Source organism: Hoplias malabaricus, chromosome 15 (assembly GCF_029633855.1).
Source record: "Hoplias malabaricus isolate fHopMal1 chromosome 15, fHopMal1.hap1, whole genome shotgun sequence".
NCBI classification, from domain to species: Eukaryota; Metazoa; Chordata; class Actinopteri; order Characiformes; family Erythrinidae; genus Hoplias; species Hoplias malabaricus.
In genome coordinates, this window is record NC_089814.1 from 18,744,091 (window position 1) to 18,764,870 (window position 20,780).

At 35.8% G+C, this 20,780-nt stretch overlaps 1 protein-coding gene across 1 annotated transcript; it reads left to right on the forward strand.

Annotated features, from left to right (window-relative positions):
• Positions 1-370: 370 nt before the first annotated feature.
• On the forward strand, positions 371-20,638 carry st6gal1 (ST6 beta-galactosamide alpha-2,6-sialyltranferase 1). The gene is made up of 8 exons (XM_066645841.1): positions 371-611; positions 4,712-4,918; positions 5,078-5,446; positions 7,397-7,661; positions 9,915-10,012; positions 10,092-10,193; positions 15,744-15,918; positions 16,203-20,638. Exons 1-8 carry the CDS (start codon positions 600-602, stop codon positions 16,481-16,483), a joined length of 1,509 nt encoding a protein of 502 aa, XP_066501938.1. The 5' UTR covers positions 371-599; the 3' UTR covers positions 16,484-20,638.
• The last annotated feature ends 142 nt before the right edge of the window (positions 20,639-20,780 follow it).

The following is a 20,780-nucleotide window of genomic DNA, read 5'->3' on the forward strand; positions in this document are numbered from 1 at the left end:
TTTTTGGCAAGAGTGATTGCTTGTAGTGTATAATATAGGAGAGAATGATTGTGGTGAGATTATAGTAGCTTTGTCAAAATTTCTTTACATTTGGGTTAAAGTCTTGGAGTGAAAGAGGCTCTCGTTTTTATATATGTTTTCATGTTATCTTTCTGGCTATTTTTCATGTCCATTGGCTAAATGCGGTGTTCCCAGGTTTCCTTTGCTCCATTATGGCATTTCCACATCTCCTACAGCGTTGGGATGAGAGTCGTCTGTAGTATCGTGTTTGTTCTCTTCCAGTCCGTCTGCCAATCAGCAAACGCAGACGGTCGCGAGGTAAATAAATATGGCGGATTTCCACAACGCAGCATAATGATCATATAATGAATGAAGAAATAACAGAGTCCTATTTCTGCGGGGTACAGATCTTCTCAAACCGCATCGCTTCACCTTCATATTAAACGCGCGGATATGCATGGATTTATCCATATTATTTATTGGACCTGCCAGTATATTTTTACATATCAATAATCTGCAGGTCTGAATGGAGATAAAAACCTAGAGAACGGCGATGGGACTGAAGTTGCTCGTCTTGTAGAATACATCGTCAGAAGAACATGGGATACAAGGTAAGAGCGCTACTTTATTCTCATCCGATCCATTCCGCACACGTTTTGCTGCATTGCCATACAGCAAATCAACGCGTGTCACTGTCTTCAGTGTGTAAAATCCTCCACAGAGCGTCAGTTCATTTGTCAACTTCAGTAACGGTTAGGATATTTTTGCATACTTCGGTGATAAAGCCACATAACGCCGCGCCTTTGTTTAAAACAATGCGCTAATTGAATGAGCTTCTGCACGGGCGTCAGTTTTCTCACTGATGCAGATAAGGTGTCGTATTTTTAATACCGGACGCGTCCTGCGGGTAAACTCCATCAAAAGGCTGAAAGCATTATTTTTTTTCCAGCACAGTCTTTATTTTTCTCATTATAAGACAGGCCTGCTGTTTTCTAAAAATCCGCATTATTGAATCCAACTCACAGTGACTGGTGCGCTTTTATGATGAGAACAAAAAGACGAGCAAGATCAAGAGGCCATCTTTTGTGGAAAGAAGAAAATGTCAAAAAAAAAAAGATGAATGGTGAAATCTTACAGCGTCAGACTGGTTTTGTACGTTAGTGACAATATAATAAGTGTTTGTTGACAATTTCTTCATTATCTCCCTTAGGAAACTGGTTTGCACACACACACACACACACACACACACACACACACACACACACACACACACACACACACAAACCATCTCTCTCAAACACGCATACAAATATCGAATTCATATTAAAACAATAATTACGCAGACACATCGCATTGAAACCAGGACATTTCTTTACGTATGTAATGACAGTTATGAACAGCTTCGTGCTGGGCCACATCTGTTTTTACTGAACATATTAATTAGACAAATATAACCCAAAACATATTCTGGTATGCTGACAGATTTTTAATTTTATTGGAAATAATTGATTTTTTAAGAAATGTCAGACCTTACGTGTCTGTAGTGAGGGTCTCAGGGAAAAAGCTAAAACTTTGGATTTTGTTAAAGATTAATCTTGAGGTATATACAGAACATGCAACTGTAATACAATTACACCTGAGGTATATACAGAACATGCAACTGTAATACAGTTACACCTGAGGTATATATAGAACATGTAACTGTAATACAGTTACACCTGAGGTATATACAGAACATGCAACTGTAATACAGTTACACCTGAGGTATATACAGAACATGTAACTGTAATACAGTTACACCTGAGGTATATATAGAACATGTAACTGTAATACAGTTACACCTGAGGTATATACAGAACATGTAACTGTAATACAGTTACACCTGAGGTATATATAGAACATGTAACTGTAATACAGTTACACTTGAGGTATATATAGAACATGTAACTGTAATACAGTTACACTTGAGGTATATATAGAACATGTAACTGTAATACAGTTACACCTGAGGTATATATAGAACATGTAACTGTAATACAGTTACACCTGAGGTATATACAGAACATGCAACTGTAATACAGTTACACTTGAGGTATATACAGAACATGCAACTGTAATACAGTTACACTTGAGGTATATATAGAACATGTAACTGTAATACAGTTACACTTGAGGTATATACAGAACATGCAACTGTAATACAGTTACACTTGAGGTATATATAGAACATGTAACTGTAATACAGTTACACCTGAGGTATATACAGAACATGCAACTGTAATACAGTTACACCTGAGGTATATACAGAACATGCAACTGTAATACAGTTACACTTGAGGTATATATAGAACATGTAACTGTAATACAGTTACACTTGAGGTATATATAGAACATGCAACTGTAATACAGTTACACCTGAGGTATATACAGAACATGCAACTGTAATACAGTTACACTTGAGGTATATATAGAACATGTAACTGTAATACAGTTACACCTGAGGTATATATAGAACATGTAACTGTAATACAGTTACACCTGAGGTATATACAGAACATGCAACTGTAATACAGTTACACTTGAGGTATATATAGAACATGCAACTGTAATACAGTTACACCTGAGGTATATACAGAACATGCAACTGTAATACAGTTACACTTGAGATATATATAGAACATGTAACTGTAATACAGTTACACTTGAGATATATATAGAACATGTAACTGTAATACAGTTACACTTGAGGTATATATAGAACATGCAACTGTAATACAGTTACACCTGAGGTATATACAGAACATGCAACTGTAATACAGTTACACTTGAGATATATATAGAACATGTAACTGTAATACAGTTACACTTGAGGTATATATAGAACATGTAACTGTAATACAGTTACACTTGAGGTATATATAGAACATGTAACTGTAATACAGTTACACCTGAGGTATATATAGAACATGTAACATGTAACTTAATGACATGTTATTGTCATTATAGTGTCGTGGGGAAGAGAAATGAGACATTTTTGTATGTATACGTTTTATAAAATATATATAATATATATAAATTACTACACAAACATTTTCAAATAAAGATAAGGGTTTCTAAGCTAAACTAATCTGCACAGAATGTAAATAGACTGTAAACCACTGACAGAGTAGAATATGAATTGAACTTTGAGTTGAAGCTGTATGTATTGCTTTTGTTGATCTAAACTGAATGTTATGCTTTGCAATGTTTAATTAAAAAAATTACAGGAATAAAAAACATGTAGTTTTCTTTTTATTACATGGATTTTTTACTGCTTACTTACATTGTCTGACTTTCAGCAGTGGTGGACAAAGTACACAAACCACGTACTTGAGTAAATGTACAGATAATCAAGGTAAAATATTACTCCAGTAAAAGAAAACGTCCTCATTGTATATCTCCACTCGAGTAAAAGTACAAAAGTATATACCTTCAAATGGCTCTAATGTCCTATTATCATTTTTGTAACAAGACTCATTTTAGGTGAAAAGACTAGTGTCACTCTTGGGACTTATCCTTTGCGGCCCTTAGTTACCAAGAATTCTCTGTGCTCTGTGCTACTGAGCATGCTCAGTTCTTCAGAAACTACCTTGCTGTTACACTGAGATATACAGGCGTAGTTTGCATGTGTTTCAGTGTGGTGTGTGCAAGTATTTCAGTGTAGTGCACATGTGTTTCAATATAGTGTTGAAGTGTTTCAATGTAGTGTGCACATAAAGATTTTTCAGTGTGTAGTGTGCAAGTGTTTCATTGTGTTTTGCCCTAGACGGCCTCTCATACTTGCAGCTATTGCTGTTTGCACTACAAATAAAGCGTGCAACCCTATACTTCTTACAGAGTTTATTGTTTCACCAGATGTCTGTATTCTAAAATGCTGAATGAAAATTTCCTATGCTCAAAATCTTCCAATATTCAGTGTACAAAATAAACAAAGAAATACAGCAGGGAAGTTCCAGACTATGATGTTCTAACATTTATTGTAAAGCCTTCACAGAAATGTAAAGGCTGTTTTTGCAACAAAATGTTTGTTGAGGAGCTGTCTACAATGTTTTGGACATAATATCAGTAGATCTATATATATATATATATATATATAAGGACACTTACTAAAACCATATCACTGTATTTATCACTTTGACTGATCTTAATGCTCCAATTCAATCTGGGCCATGTCATAACTCAGCATTAGCCCTCCATCCTCCAGAGCCCACTTATTTAATCTGGCTTTATTATGTGACTGCAGTTTCCATTCTGTATATCTTCCAGGATCAAGAGCTAAAGACCTAATTTTCTCTGAGGAATAGCATAAAGAGCAATATTTGGTAACAATATTTGATAACAATAAATAAAGGGTATGCTACTAGAAATATGTGGCTATTATTTCTTACAAATATTTTACAAATAAGGCACATATATCTAGTATCATACCCTTTACTTACTCAGTACTTATTTTATATTACAGCTCACTTAACAGGTAATTACTGTTAAGTAAGTACCTAACTTAAGAGTTTCAGCTATGTAAATATTATGCCCCAATACATATAAGCAAAAGAGGGTAGATTTCTCACAAGTATGTGATGATGATTGGTATGGTAAGTCATATGTCCTGAAACTTATGAGTACAAAGCACAATGAAACTCTGCTATTTGTTAATAAATTTTGTCTTCCCCAGATCCCAGGTGCTGCAATGGATCGTGTAAGCCTGCTATGGAGGCTGCGCCGTCGAGCTCGTCGAGGAGCTTTGTGCATGGCTCTATTTTGCATGACCATGGCTGTGTTGTACACATTATGTGCTGAAAACAGTGTCCCTGTTACTGATGCAATCTTCGGTGTGAGGGCAAGGACACGAGCACAACCTCGAGCACACTCCATTGTAAAGGTACAGAAAGGTCCTTCTCAATGTACTAATATACATGGTGTTTACATTAAAATTACTTTTTGTTTCAGAGGAATTTCACAAATTAAATTAGAAAGTAAATTCGTACCTATGTAGTGTCTTTGTATCTAAGAATAATCTATTTTCACAAAACAATTACAGGTGCTGCGGGGAGTAGGAGCTAAAAATATATATATGGATCCTCAAAAGCTCCCAGGCGTCATTCCAGGAGATCCTCAAAAGCCTATCCCAGTCTTGTCCTCTTCCACACACACTATAGAGGGCAGTCACAAAGACCACTCCTTCAGGAGCAGAGAAAGGGAACCGCATGGCCTGTTCTCCTGGCTCCTGGGCAGGCCCTTAAGACGAGCGCTTGAGACTATCCTTGGAGGTAGAAGAAGAGATGCAGGGAGTCATAAAGGGGACGCAGAATTCTTTGGACCTAATGGAGCTCTAGGAGAAATATGGGATGATGAAATGTCTAGTACCATGCTTGGAAAACGGCTGAGGAAGGTAGTGCAGAACTATCAGGTGAGATTATTTAAGTGTTTCTGTATGATTTTTTACTTATTCATCCAGAAGAGTTTGTGAAGTCAGATACTGATGTTGTGCAAGGGGGCCTGGATGACAGTCTCTGTTCTATTTCATCCCAAGGGTGTTTGATGGGGTTAAGATCAGAGCTGCCTGACATTCTTCCACACCAAATTCACCCAAGCATGCATTTATCAATCTTGCTTTGTGCACTGGAGAACAAACCTGATGAAACAGAAAAGAGCTTTATCCAAAGTGTTCCTACAAAGTTTAAGTAAACAACTCTCCAAAATCTGTTGCTATGCTGAACAATTAAGATTTTCCTTCACAAGGAACAAAATAATTTTTTATACCCATAAACCCATAAAAAAACACCTCAGCATTATCCACATCCACCAAATTTTATAGTTGACTCAGTGCATCAGACATGTAACATTCTCCTGGAATTTGAAACCCCAGACCCATCCATCAGACACTTAGATAGAGAAGTGTGATTCATCACAGAACACATTTCCATGGCTTCACAGTCCAGTGGTTACATGCTTTACACCACACCATATAATGCTTGCCATTGTGCTTGCAAAGCTTGCATGCAGCTGCTCGGCCATGGAAACCCATGATAATGCTAGAAGAAGTTTGGAACTTCTGGATCAGTAGACTGCTCAGTAGACAGTAGAAGTCTGGATCAGTAGACTGCTAGGCAACCCCACTCCTGTTTCTGTGGTCCCTACACACTAACAGTTTCAATAACCCCACTCATGGAGGCAAGAAGTAAATTGATAAAGATTCTACATGGCAAAGAATGCTAAAGGAATAGACTGAACATGAACGTGCTCACTAAGCAGACTTATATGTCTCAGAAAACATTTCTTTGCTTTGAACTTTTACTTGTTTTCTGCAGCTACTGCTGTAAGCAAAGTGTGCAAGTGAATATTGGAAATTCTGAAATAAGACCAAGGCTCTAAAGAAATTATTATTAACTGTACACAAATACACCATCCTCTAAAATAAAATGTACATTTTATTAAACATAGATTCATCAAAATAATCCATAACCAAATTAATTAACTTCTACACCAACTCTGTCTGTTTCATCAGTCAATGTTAGCTATACAGTAACTGTAAAAAAAATTCATAAAGGCACAAATATGTTTTTAGTAAATTAATGTGTAATGTTTTGGCCAGAGTGAGTGAGAGTGAGAGCTGGTGATGCCAGCAGCTAGTTAGATAATTTGTTGAGATTAGCTACATATGATGTGGCTCAGCTGGATATTAAGGTCAAAACCCATGTGCAGATACTTTGTCAAACCATATTAAGACTAAAAAAGCGAACATATTGCATAGGATACTCTGAAATATCTGTTGTAATAATAATAATTTTCATATAATAATAATGTGTTTTTTATTTATTATGAAATGAAAGTTTATCACTATTCTTACACACAGGTTTATGTCTTATTACAGTATATTTTGTTAGAAGTTGTAGTAATTGAGGATTTACCTTAACTGATTTTGATATTCAAGAAAATTAAAAAAATATTGACACACATCAGTATGACACATCAAACACTCTTGCTTCTGTGAAGTCTCTATGAGGATTGATGTCACTTAAAAAAAATAATTTTACATAATCCTCAGAGGATTAAACACAGCTGCATGGAATGCAATTCACTAATATTATTTCATGTGTGATGCCCTGTGATGGACTGGCACCATGTAGTGTAGGCAGGTGTGTTCCTGTCTTACCCCTTGGGTTATGCTCCAGACTCATTGCAACCCTGATCAGGATGAAGAGGTTACAAAAGTTAAAAAAATAATGAATCACATTATTTCACTCTAAACTAGAAACAAAATAGGTCATTAGATCGCATACATTATGTGAAAGGCAAATATTTTTTATTTGGGAAGTTCCCTTACCTACTTTATTAATGTTTTTTTTTTTTCTTTAAGGCAATGAATAAATATGGAGTGCAGCTCTCCGGATCAGAGGGTGCAACGAGACGACATAAACTGAGTGGCCCTGAACTCCTGTGCCAACTAAAAGAGATGGTGAAAATCACCACGTTAACACCAGAAATGGAACCATTTGCTGGATTTTCTTGGGCCTCTCAACTACCTGCAAGACCCCTGACTGCTGCCCTTGGTCCATTTAAATCATGCGCAGTTGTGTCATCTGCAGGCTCTCTACGAAACTCCGGATTAGGAAAAGAAATCGGTGTGTATACATCACTTTATTTTAGTGGAGTATTTTTGGTAGTCTCAGACTGTGATCTGAAAAAATGCTTGATAAAATAATACGTTTTATAACATAATGGCTTTGGTTCAAAATAAATATCACGACAAACGTGGAAAATGTACAATGACAAATAACACTTCCATGGCAAGGAGCACACACACAAACACACACTATTGCACTAAAGGTCGTGAATTGTGTAGTGGTTGGGTGCCTTGCTCAAGGGTACCTCAGCCAATGTAATATATAAAAATGAAGACTTATCTTACAAACGACATGCACTTAATTTTACATTTGCAAAAACTTGTTGATTTTGTTTGTAACTAATATAAAATATGTAGCACCTTAAACACCTTGAAAAAAAAAATGTTGTTTTTTCAATCAAATCAGGCATGTTTCTGTGTTTGTAACCTTTGCAAATGTATGAAGTAAAGCAACAGTATTTCACACTTTGTTCATCACACTTATATATGTATAAATGGTAGGAGGAAACAACACTGTTGCTTCCTTCCCTGAGGCTATGAACCTGATATACATCAATGCATCCTCACACCACCAACCATGAGCCATGCATAACATACTGGTGTTGGTGATGACAGCGTCAATGCATTACATTCAATTTCAATGAAAGCCAGAGGCAGTATGCAGTGTGTAGCAGCACAACATGAGTGATCTCAGCTATGTTTGGAGGTTGAGATCAGGTCAGCTTTATACTGATTAGTAGTGGTGCTAATCAACAACAACCAAATGGAAAATATGCTCTGAGGCCAATTTAACAGCCAGTGCTGATTTAATTTCAAATAATTTATATTATGATGGTTTTCCTGGCACTTTTTGTCAGTATACAATTTAAATTTTGTGTTGGTAATTAATATGGTCCACATTAGCCAATTTCAACTTTGTTTGTATCAATGACTTAACAGCAGAACCCAAACAGAATACATGCTGAATGGATGGAATTCTTGACTTACTATTGAAATTTCATCTGACCAAAATCTGGATTTATAGGATAGATAATACGTGAGCTAAAATATGTTAAACAGATAACTAGACATGAACTAGTTTTGCAAATTAACATTTACTTAACAACTTTTACTTAAAGGAGCAATCTGTAGAATATTTACTGTAATTAGTCATAAAATGTCCAGGGTGTGTGATCATAGATTAAGGAAACAGTCAATGCTAAAACACTGCTCTCACAGCATAGCTGGCAGATTAATCTCCTTGAGAAGTGGCCAGTCCGGAATCCAGATGGCTATACATAGATTAAAAGGAGTAAACGATATAGGCTGTGAGTTTTATATAAAGAAACTGAGACATAGAGACTTTTGAAAGGGGTCAGGACTGTGTTTTGTGTGTTTTATACGAAGGTGAATAACAATATGATTGAAAAGTGTAAATACCATTGTTTGTTTGTTTTAAAGAAATTAATGCAGATTCATGTGTGTTTCTCCATGGTGTGTGTGTGTTTTAAACAAATTAAGTGGTAAGAATTGTGTTTGAAAAGTCTCGAATATTCATCTATTTAAGGTTGAATGGATAAATCAAGATTTGTAGTACACAGCATAACTGTTTCAAAACGAGTTTTGTTTATAAATCTAGTTCTAGCTTTAGCTTTGCATAGCTGTTTAAGGTAGAAACAAGTATTCAATAAAAAGCTGGAGCACAAAGCAAATAAACAGACATTTAAGGTGGAACTAAAAGCTTGAATACAAAAATTGTGAATAATTGGTTGAATAATACAATTGGTTTGTGATTTAAATAGATAAAGTGGAACAACAGTTGGTTCAAAAAGTTTCAAAAGCTATAGAGCTTGCTTCAGCTGTTAAGGTGGTACAGAGAATTCAACAACCTGACGAATAACGGCAATTCATTATCAGACACGTAAGGTGGAATGAAATGTTTGACAACGAAAATTCCTCCATGTGCTTCGTGAGTGAGTCAAAATTGTCCATAGGTGTGAGTGTGTGTCGCCCTGTGAAGAACTGGCGCCACCTCCAGAGTGTTTTCCTGCCTTGTGCCCAGTGATTCTGGGTAGGGTTTGGACCCACTGCGACCTGAACTGGATAAGCGGTTATAGACAATGAATGAATAAAAGAACATTACCTAAAATTATTTAGGTGTAACATTAATAAAATTATTTATTAAACAGTTTGCTGTAAGTAAATGATGCCTAATCTCAACTAAAATTTAAATGTTTTTGAAAAAACTGTTTTATTTTTTTTTTAACTCCAGATTCTCATGATGCAGTGGTAAGATTCAATGCTGCACCCACTGTGGGATTTGAAAAAGATGTGGGATCTAAAACTACAGTGCGCTTAATCAATTCCCAGGTATCTGTCAACTTTTACTTTATGTATGTAATATTACGAAATATCAAAATAACTCCTAATGATATTTATTTATTTTAAGGTGATGGCCTCAGAAGATCATCACTTCCTCTCCAGTTCTTTATATAGTATTGGGACTTTAGTAGCCTGGGACCCTGCACCATACTCTTCAGATCTTAATGAGGTAAAAAAAAAAAGGCAATTTATGCAAACTAATAAAATAAGTTTGTAGTATTCTCACTATCAGTCTATGCATTAAGGACATTTCTTGAATGCATTTTTTGCTAAATGTTCTTAAACTTGTTCTTAAACATTGTGTTTATTTTAAATACTGTTACATGCTCTTGCCTTTTTATTCACAAAACAGGGAGCAGCATGTTATTTAGCTTGCATGTATAATTTTGTAAGTTATTTTGTGCTTTTCAGATATTCAGGTATTGTGACTGGAAATCTCACAATAGTAGAGTTTATAAAATTGTCACAAATAATATAAAATAAAATAAGCCTTTTGATTTCAACCCTTGAACATAAACATGGAAGGTGCATGAACATGAACAGAGGAACTTTTGTTCCCTTTTTGTTACTTCCTGCTTTTTATAAATTGAATGAATGACTTATTGTTTCCGCAATATCTTTTAAAGGAAACATACAACTCACATCAAGTCAAGTCAAGTCAAGTTTATTTATATAGCACATTTAAAAAGACAGTGAATGTCAGCCAAAGTGCTGCACAATAAAAATCAACTAACAAAACAAACCAGATAAAATTATAAAACATACATGTAAAAGAAATAAAACAAATAAAAGAATCCAACAATAAAATGTTGTGGAGAAAAATACAGATAACAAGACAACATAAACCAAGGCAGAGACAAATGGCTAAGGTAATTTAAAAGGACCCAAAGGCCAGAGAAAATAAATAGGTTTTTAAATTGGACTTAAAAGTTACTATTGTAGGGGATTGTTTTATAAAGAGTGGGAGACTGTTCCAAAGTCTTGGAGCGGCTGCAGCAAAAGCCCGATCTCCTTTGAACTTCAACCGAGAGCGAGGGGTGTCTAAAACATCATTTTTTTCGGCTTCTCTTTTTATTCTGCTTTTATATTTTAAAACTTCCTGCAAGGTTATTTTTATAGAATCATGGGTTAGAGGTGTGAAAATTGGTTCTATAATTCAAGGTTTACATTTTTTTGGGGTTCTCCTAGAATTATACTTAGTTGGGTTTTATTTGAGAATTATCCTAAGACTTATGGACCTGTTCATACAGTGCAGTATACTTACAATTCTAAATAATGAATGGAATACACAATCACACACTGTTCTTGCTCTAAACACTAAGGCCTACCTTGAAGTGTGTATTTTGAGGACTTTGATGAGGTGGAATAATTCAAATGTTCAAGGGGTTGGAAAGTTGAGAGCAGAATTGGGACGCCTTTCTCCTTGCAACCATTCAGCTCTGTATATCACTACTGCTTAAATGCCATTGACTAGTTGGGCTTAACATAACTAAATCTTTTTAAACTGATCAATCTGATATTTATTTGTGAAGACATTTCTGTTATCAACAAGCCTTTCATTTTCTGCTCTATATTTAACTAAATTTAGTAATTTAGTAATCTCATAAATACACTGGACAACCCTGAATGTAAATGCATTTCTGATAGGTAAAATAAAGTGTTTGTTTAATTTCAGTGTTCAAAATTAGGCAGCGTGCTCTTGTGTTTCTCACACAAATACATTGTATGTAGAAACACAAAAACAGCAGCAACAACAAAGATGATTGAATTTGTCATTTAGTTTCTTCTGCATTTGGCTATGAGGGTAACAAACAGGAATTTAAGTAAGCTAGTACAGGTTTTTAGCATTTGACCTAGCATTGTTTTGCACCGCACTTTGGTTCCTTGTAGTCTTTTTACCCTGGCAAGAAAAAGTACTAAATGTAGTGGAAAATTAATACAAAATATATGATCACCAATTTGTAAGTGGAGCACATACCATACCATAGATGTAATGAAATTATTAGCTCCATATGTGACTGTGCTGTGACCCCGAAATGAGTAAGTGATTACAGACAATGAATGATTTAATGAATTAAACTGTCGTTCTATGAATGCCGAATGACCTCCAGAGTATGTCTCATCCTGTGGTCTCCAGAGTTTGTCTCATCCTGTGGTCTCCAGAGTTTGTCTCATCCTGTGGTCTCCAGAGTGTGTCTCAGCCTGTGGTCTCCAGAGTGTGTCTCAGCCTGTGGTCTCCAGAGTGTGTCTCAGCCTGTGGTCTCTAGAGTGTGTCTCAGCCATTATTCACCACTCACATCAGACACCTTCCCTCGGACTGCATCGTTTCTGAGTCGTTTACAGATCTAGCAGTCATCCAACATTTAAAGAACAAGTTACCTATGTAACATTTTGTTTCATGCCTCTGGCTGGTTGGAGTTGCTCTGGGTTAACTTGCTTTTAAGTTGGGAGAGAAGTTACATTCTCTACAGTAGGGGCAAGGCAGTCCCTTGTAGGAGAGAGTAAAGTATTGCAGACAATGGTGTGAACAACTAAGAACTCAGTGCTTGTTACAAGTGAACCTTGAGTAGAACATTTAAGAGAAAGGGGATGGGAGGGAAGGCATGCAGTGGCCAATCGTGTGCTAGAGCATCCAGACCCATTACATCTTCCTCATCCTTTCAAGAAAAACAGCAGTGAGTGTGTGGTTTCCCTGCTGTCAAAGATGTCCACCGCTACCTCCAAAGAGCAGGAAAATTGCACATATTGCTCACTGCAATATGCAGCATGTCAAATGTAAGGCTGGTAGAGCATGGGTACTGCCCTGTTCTTACATTGTCCAATCGAATGAGGACATGGTGTATTGTAGCCCAGATAGGAAGTGATGCAAGGCCATAAATACTGCTCACAACAGATGTATATGTTCTGAGTCTTGTTAAAGTTTCCAGGAGCCTCAAAAGGCATTGTCCTGCCATACCACAATCCAGCAAAGCATTGTGGTAACAACTTCCCTCTATATGCTGGCAGAGCCTCAGTATACCCACTGCTAGAAAGAAGCAATATTGGCATATTCACATACACGGTCAATAGTTACCAGCACATTTTCATGTTGAAATCAAGGCCCAGCGGTGCTATCCAAAACTGTAGTGGTACAGTTTTACAAAAGGCTGCTGCTTGGCAGCAGGATGTGGGAGGCTGTTGTAAACATCTCTTGGAAGTATATATGTAAATTGTAATGAACATGATTTTCTGAGTTGATTTATGCTGACATTTTCAGCAATTTCAGACTGGGAAACCAGGCTGATGCCTATGAACTGAATGGATTGGTGATAGTAAGCTTTTCTTCAATATCACTGAAAACCCCAGTCAGGATGTCTGCTGTACACAGTATATTGAAATGGGTTAATTGTCTTTATTGGACATGATAAAGTAAACTGAACAGTGCTGGTATAGGGCTATTTAACCTGTGGTGCCTTTTGAGAGAAGGGACTGTAATTCCCCCTGCAGGATGGCTGCATTGGCTGAACTACGTCTGTCTGAGATGGCAAATAGGAAGTGGCTGACATCTGAACAGAAGTTGGCAGTCTGTTGAAAGAGTTTTTCATGAAGTCAAGGCAAAGCTGCCAGCTGGACTTGTACAGTACTGTGCAGAAGTCTTAGGCACCTAAGATAATGATATATATTTAAACTAATGCCTTCTTAGTAAGTGTGGTGCTTGTATAAAGTTATATATACAAAAAAACATAATAATATAAAACAAAAAAGAAATAAGATAATTCTTCTATATAGTAGTAGGTGTGAGTGAGTTTAAGAACAATGGTTTGTTCAAATTGTTAATCAACAGCACACATTATTTAAAATCATTATTTATTAACCAGTAAAACTAGGTATTGGATGATAACCTCAAATAATACGGACTGCCACAAGGTGCAATTTGGAAAAAGTTAAACCAACACATTCACACACAGAATATCACACTTACTGGAATAATGTTATTTGATTTTATTTTAATGTTGGGCATTATTTCTTGTTTGTTTGTTTTTTTATAGCAAATAAACACTTACTGTGCCTAAAACCTTTGCACAATAATGTACATGACAGCATGTTTTGAAAAAGCATGAAGGTGAAGGCAAAACAAAAATTGTAGCAGCCCCAGTATCACTCTCCAAAATGAACAGAGAATTGGTAGCTGCAGTGGAGACTGCATTACCATCCAGAATGTCCACACTTGGGGAGAGAGATCCCTTACAGGCTGAGTGGTTTCCAGGGCTTGAAGGTGGCCTGCACCAAGGCAGGAAGGGTATTCAATGTGGCCATCATGCATTTGCCAAGGCATGAGCCATCAGTCGCAAGGCCACGCTGGAATATTAATAGTGAGTGTCACGCCCTCATCCTGTCATGTCTGTTTTCCCCGCCATGTGCTCTCTCAGCACATGGCTCTGTTTGTTGTTGTCCATGTCTCCGCCCATGTCCCGCCTTTCCTCCTCCCCCTCGTTATCTGTCTCAGGTACATCTTGTCTGTGTTAAGTATTTATGTCCCCTTGTATCACTTTCTCTTGTTGGTCATTCGTTCTCGTGCTCGTTTCATTCCAGTTCCCAGTCTTGTTGTTTTTCTTCCTTTGTCACGTTGCTGAGTCCAGTCTGTCTGTCCCTCGATTTGGTTTGTTCTCTGTTTGTTTTCTTCCTTGTGTCTCTCCCTGTCTGTCATTACCGTTCAGTCTGTTTAGCTCTTTCTGTTTAGTTTTCTGTTTAGCTCTGTGTCCAGGTTTGTCTATTTAGTTCTATGTCTAGGTTGAGTCTGTTTCTCTGTCTGTTTAGCTCCCTCTAGGTTTCTCTGTCCCGTTCCCTCTCTATCTGTCAAAGTCTCTCTGTCTTATATCATGTCAAGTTATCTAGGTCTGTCTATGGTTTATTATTATCTTGTGTTTCAATAAAGTCATTGTGTTTTAGCAAGTGCATCCGCCTTCGTCCGTCCGTCTCGTGAATCGTGTTCGTGAGGGGAAGAAACTCACTTCTATCATAGATGAGCCAAAGTTAAGCGGCAAAAAAGTAGCATCAAAAGGGGAAAAAATACACCTATCATGGCTGTGCTGGAAAATATACTTCAAATGTAGAATCCACGAGGGGAGATGAAACACCTCTATAGCCTAGGGAAATAGGTGGTGAGGACAGTATGCGTAGGATAAGGAAAACAAACCTCCCTTGTGGCTCTTCTAGAGAAATATGTAGTGAGAGAAAGCCACTCAAAGTGAGAGACACACCCCAATCACAGTCATGCCAAAGAGGTGCGCAGTCTGCACAAAGTGGAAAGCATTAAAGACATTCTGCACAAGGGCAGAGACACACATATATTGGGGCTGTGCCAGAATATTAGACTGAGAATAGCTGTGAGAGGATGAAAACTGTGCTCTGTCTCAGAAGAAAGACTCTTTTGTATCACCAGACAAGTTACCAAGCTAAGAGCTTCTATGTGAAAAAATTTGCTATGGGATGGAAGAGAACACAGAGAAGAAAATTAATAATCAGGGAGGCCCAAAATTTCTTGCTGCTCAGTCAAGCTATTGCAAATCGTTATAAATGTAATCTTCAATGTAACAAAACACTTCTTTTGAAAAAATCATTATCAGACATACTTATAATATAGTTCCACATGATGCTTGGGTTCAATTACTTAAAACTACTGTGTTGCAGTACCACCCAGCACTACTTTCTACTGAAAAGTTTGTCTTTTATGTTTCAGTGGTACAACAAGACAGATTACCCAATATTCAAACAGTATCAGCGCTACAGACGACTACACCCTCAGCAGCCTTTTTATATCCTACATCCCAGTGTGGAATGGCAACTATGGAAGCGGATACAAGACAACATGGCTGAGCCTATCCAAAAGAATCCACCATCCTCAGGCCTGTTAGGTAGGATTTGTTCAATTTCAGTGTAGATGATGGTAATTTATTAAATTATTATAAACAGGTATTAAGATTAAATGAATAATTATATTTAAATCAAATAAATTTAGATTTAATTAAATTATATTTAAACCTGTTTAAATTTTTATTACAATATAAACAAAATATATATAATTTGAGGGGCCATTTTAAGAACCAAAATTTTACAGTTACCGTAACTTTCTTACCGTTTTCTCTTACCTACCGTTTTCTAAAGCTGTTTTTAAAATACATATTCTGTCTCACCCCAGGGACAGTATTGATGATGTCACTTTGTGATGTGGTCCATGTGTATGAATTCTTGCCATCACGACGCAAAACTGAGCTATGCCACTACTATCAGCGATTCAGTGATGCAGCCTGCACCCTAGGTGCCTACCACCCATTGCTCTATGAGAAGAACTTGGTGAAGAGGATGAACCAGGGTTTTGACCGAGACATCTACACTTATGGCAGAGTCACTCTGCCTGGATTCAGCACTTTTAACTGCACCCACATTTCCACCTCTTCCACTCTTAAAAGACATAATTAAGGACTGCATTTACTCAACATAGCATTCAGAATGTAACTGCATTAATGGTGCATGATTAATTGAATAAGCAGTATAGTTTATTCAGAACAAATGGACCTACAGCTCTCTTTTAGGGTGCGTAGAAAGTGTTTTAGGCATTAGGTAGCAGATAATAAATTCCCCTGTGAAGACCACTGCTAATGTCTTTACCCAGAGAATTGCAACCTTACCTTTTATTCAATCCTTGACCAAGTATGTACTAAAGAACCCTAACAAATATACAGTAATCCTTCTAATTATTAATTGAATAGTTAGACAACTAATTACGTATGTGTAATATTATAAATTATACATTGCAATTTTAATGGCTGAGGTACTGATCAATTGTAAAGACATATTGTAGCTTTAGTAACCTTAACTTCTAATCTTGTAATTGCTTTAGTTTAGTTTAGCAAAGTTTTTTACCCAGGTATTGAATTTTTAGTGCTCTACACTTAAATTTTTGAAATAGACTCACAGCTTACAAACAACTGACAATCAAACAAGTGATTATATTAAACCTACCGTTAAGAACTATAACTAATTCAGAATTCAGTATTAGAATTCTGCCTAAAACTCTCTGCATACTGCCACTACATAGAACAAAAGATAGGCCATAAGGTGTAGTCAGCTTATTACTTTAATCTACTTTAATCTAATACTTTAAAATTAGCATGGAAATATTATTTATGCATCGGGAGTACTTACCTGTTTACTGAAAAACTGCTATGATGTCTCTTTAAAAGGAAATTCCACTGAAATCATGTGGGTTATTCTTTTATATTGTGATAATAGAAAAATGTTCTATGAATGTAGCAAAATTCAGTTGTTAAAATAGTACAAGTTTCCAAAACACCCAAAATAATTTCAACATAAAACTGGCCATATTTAACACGTGCAAGTCACAGACATTTTTTCAAAAAGTATTATTAATAGCATAATACAAAGCTATATAGCCAACTTCCAATTTCCTGGCCTACTGAAACATTTTGCTACAATATGATCTGGTGCATGTTCCCTGGGGTAAGGGGAACTCCAAGATGGAAGAGGTTCTCTTAATCCTGTTTTGAATATTTCACAATAAGTATGCTGCATTGTAGTTCAAATAACTAAATGATATATACTTCATATGTAGTGAGTATGTACACTCCAGTGTTTAAATGAAAATACTCTCATGACAAATATTAAAGATAGTGTTTTCCCAAATTCAAAGCACAAAACCCATCCAATGTCTTTCCATTAGATTTCATAAAAGGTCCCCAGCACGGTGGCATATTTAAAAACAATGAAAGTCTTTTTTTTTTGGTGGAATTCCCCTTTAACAGGCCACAACACTTGGTGTGGTACAATTGTATATATGCATTTTCTCATTACACTGTGAGGAATTGGCAGGCTTAATTTCGACAGACTGTTTAACCTTGCATGCCTAACTTAAATTGCACTCCAACATACATTCTGTAAAATTCCTGTTCATTGTATTGTTCGTAAATAAGTTCAGTGAAAATGCACGAATGTTGTTTTATTGCCATGAAGATGATCCTCCATGCTCATTCATATTATTGCAGGATTATTTAAGACTACATAAAAGAGAAATTAATGACGCTATGTACATTATCATTAAACCTAGTTCAGAAAATTCACAGTATTGTAATGTTAAAAGCCAGCATTTATTTACTTATTGATTTATGCTAGAAATTCAGTTCACCTACAAATTGGGCTATGCACATTTCATTACCAGGAATGACAATTAAAACAATATATTTTAATATGATTAAAAAAACTTTATATAAAAGAATACTATTATATTCTCATATTTCTGTTTAGACTTTCTGTATCTCTACAATGCTAAATTATTTTAATATTTCTCAGCAGATTCTGTAGGCATTCAAATACCAAAGTTCATGTAGATGTAACCATAGGTGAGGAACCAAATGGCCATTGTAATTGCAAATCAGACGTAAACTGCTTCTGGTTTTAGGCATGTATGCTTGGTCTTGACCTTCATATTGTATTTCTATTGTGTATAGAAGAATCAATTTACATCAATTTTGTTTTATAGTATTGAGCATGATGAGACCAGCTGTCATGTATGGTAAATAAATCCCAAAAGCAATTCCAGTTTGCAAAGATTCAAATAACACACATTTTAAAGGCATTTCTAAGCACACCCAGAAACATGGTTGTGTAAAGATTTAAATAAATCTGAATAATGTGTTGAATAATAAGATGCAATAATTTAATCAAAACATAAATGGATGAAATATAAAATTGATGGTATTCAAAAATGTAAAACTGTATCATTGATTCACCCCTCAAGAGAAGGGGCTTTTACTATGCACACAAATACACTCACATTATTAAGAAAATTATTTAGTTTCAATATTTGAGGTGTATTTTATTAAATGAATAGAACAGCAGCAGCTATTTGAGAACTTTTTGTTTTTAATATGTGTATTTAACAAAACATCTAATTTAGGCATCAGAATTTGTAGTTACATTAATATTACTACATTTAGATTCGTACTAAACAAACACTTCACTCTGTTTAAAAAAAAAGCAGCATACACCCTGCTACCAAGACTTTATTTAGGCAGCTTTCAAATGTTTTACCTCGCAGACATTACTGCCATTTCATCTGCTTCACAATAAAGCTCTGCAGTCATGACGGCAAAGAAGCACCCATTCTCATAACATTCCAGGATTTGTGTCCAATCTTTGTGCAAATGAATACAAACCCCATTTCTAGATAATTTGGGACACTTTGCAAAATGTAAATAAAATTAATGCAATGATGTGCAAATCATTTAAACTATATTTTACAGAATATATTACAAAGACATTACAAATGTCTTTCAAAAAAAAATTCAACAAAGTTGGGGCAGGGTCATGCTTACCACTGTTGCATCACCTCTTCTTTTAACCACTCACTGGAGATGAGATGCTGTTGTTTTAAAAGTGAAATGTTTTCCCATTCTTGCTTGATATAGAATATCAACAGCTTAACAGTTCAGTTTTCTGTGATAGTATTTCTTATTTCATAGTTTAGCGTCTCTTTTATATTACAAGGCAGTACTGTTGGAATCCATGCAGAATGTGAATTGGGATTGGGCTAAAATATGCAAGGTCTTTTTTTTAAAGGTCCCTGCACTAATGTCAAGATCACCCATGCCATGTGCACTAATAAACCCCCATACCATAATGGATGCTGGCTTTGGAACTGTGTGCTTATAGGAAGCCTTATGGTCCCTCTCCTGTTTAGCTTGGAGGGTGCAGCATTCATGTTAAAAAAATTTTTAACCACAGGACAGCTCTCTGCTTCACCACAGTTCACATAAATAAGCCCAGGCCTAGAAAACATGGCAGTCTTTCTGGATTCTGTTTACATATGGTTTAATCTTTTCACAGTAGAGTTTTAAGTTGCACAAATTGGATTTGAGGATGCACTGACAAACTGTATTAACAGACAGTGGCTTTTAGAAGTGTTCTTGAGCCAACTACAGAGTTATGTCTGTTTTTTTAATGCAGTGCCACTTGGAGGCTTGAAGATCATAGCCAACCACTGTTTGTTTGGGGCATTTTCCTTGCAGTTTTCTGGGTTCTTTGAATCTGTTATTAATATTATGTACTGTAGATTATGAAATATTCTAGTTTCTGGATATTATACACTGAGAAATGTGAGTCTTGAATTGCTTCATTATTTGTCTGTGCAGTCAGAAAGCTTAACCACTTTCCTTCTTTCCCTCTAAAAGACTCAGCCTCTAACACATTGCTATTTTTAATCCCAATCTTGTCTCTGCCCTGCTGCAAATTAATCAAATAATTTTTTTCTAGCATTACAAAAATGAAACAGTCTACTTTTGCCACGTACCTACATTTTTTTTTATTTGTGGCTGGCTTCAAATTAAAAATGGGCATATACTTAAAAAAATATTTTCAGCATTTGAAATGTTTTAGTACTGTTTTAATTAAATACAGATTTTAAATGATTTGCACATTATTGCATTTCGCATACATCATTTTGGTTTGTATTTTGGTACTTTTTTTTTTATTGTCAATAATATTATTCTTTTACCATTAGGCATGAGAACTCTGCCACTTGTCACTGTACAAAAAAACAAAACAATGTCAAGATAAATAAACTACAAGTAATTCTGCATCTGTGTGCGTTTTTTTTTTTTTTTTATCTCTTAATATTAGTGTTGGGACTGACAATTTTTACATTTTTACAATTAAAGATTTTGCTTATTAACTCCATATATTTATTCTCTGTATAACCTTA

Coding starts and splice junctions, on each gene's coding strand:
- st6gal1 (XM_066645841.1), top strand. Junction 4,919..5,077: donor GAGCACACTCCATTGTAAAG/GTACAGAAAGGT, acceptor AAACAATTACAG/GTGCTGCGGGGAGTAGGAGC. Junction 5,447..7,396: donor AGGTAGTGCAGAACTATCAG/GTGAGATTATTT, acceptor TTTTTCTTTAAG/GCAATGAATAAATATGGAGT.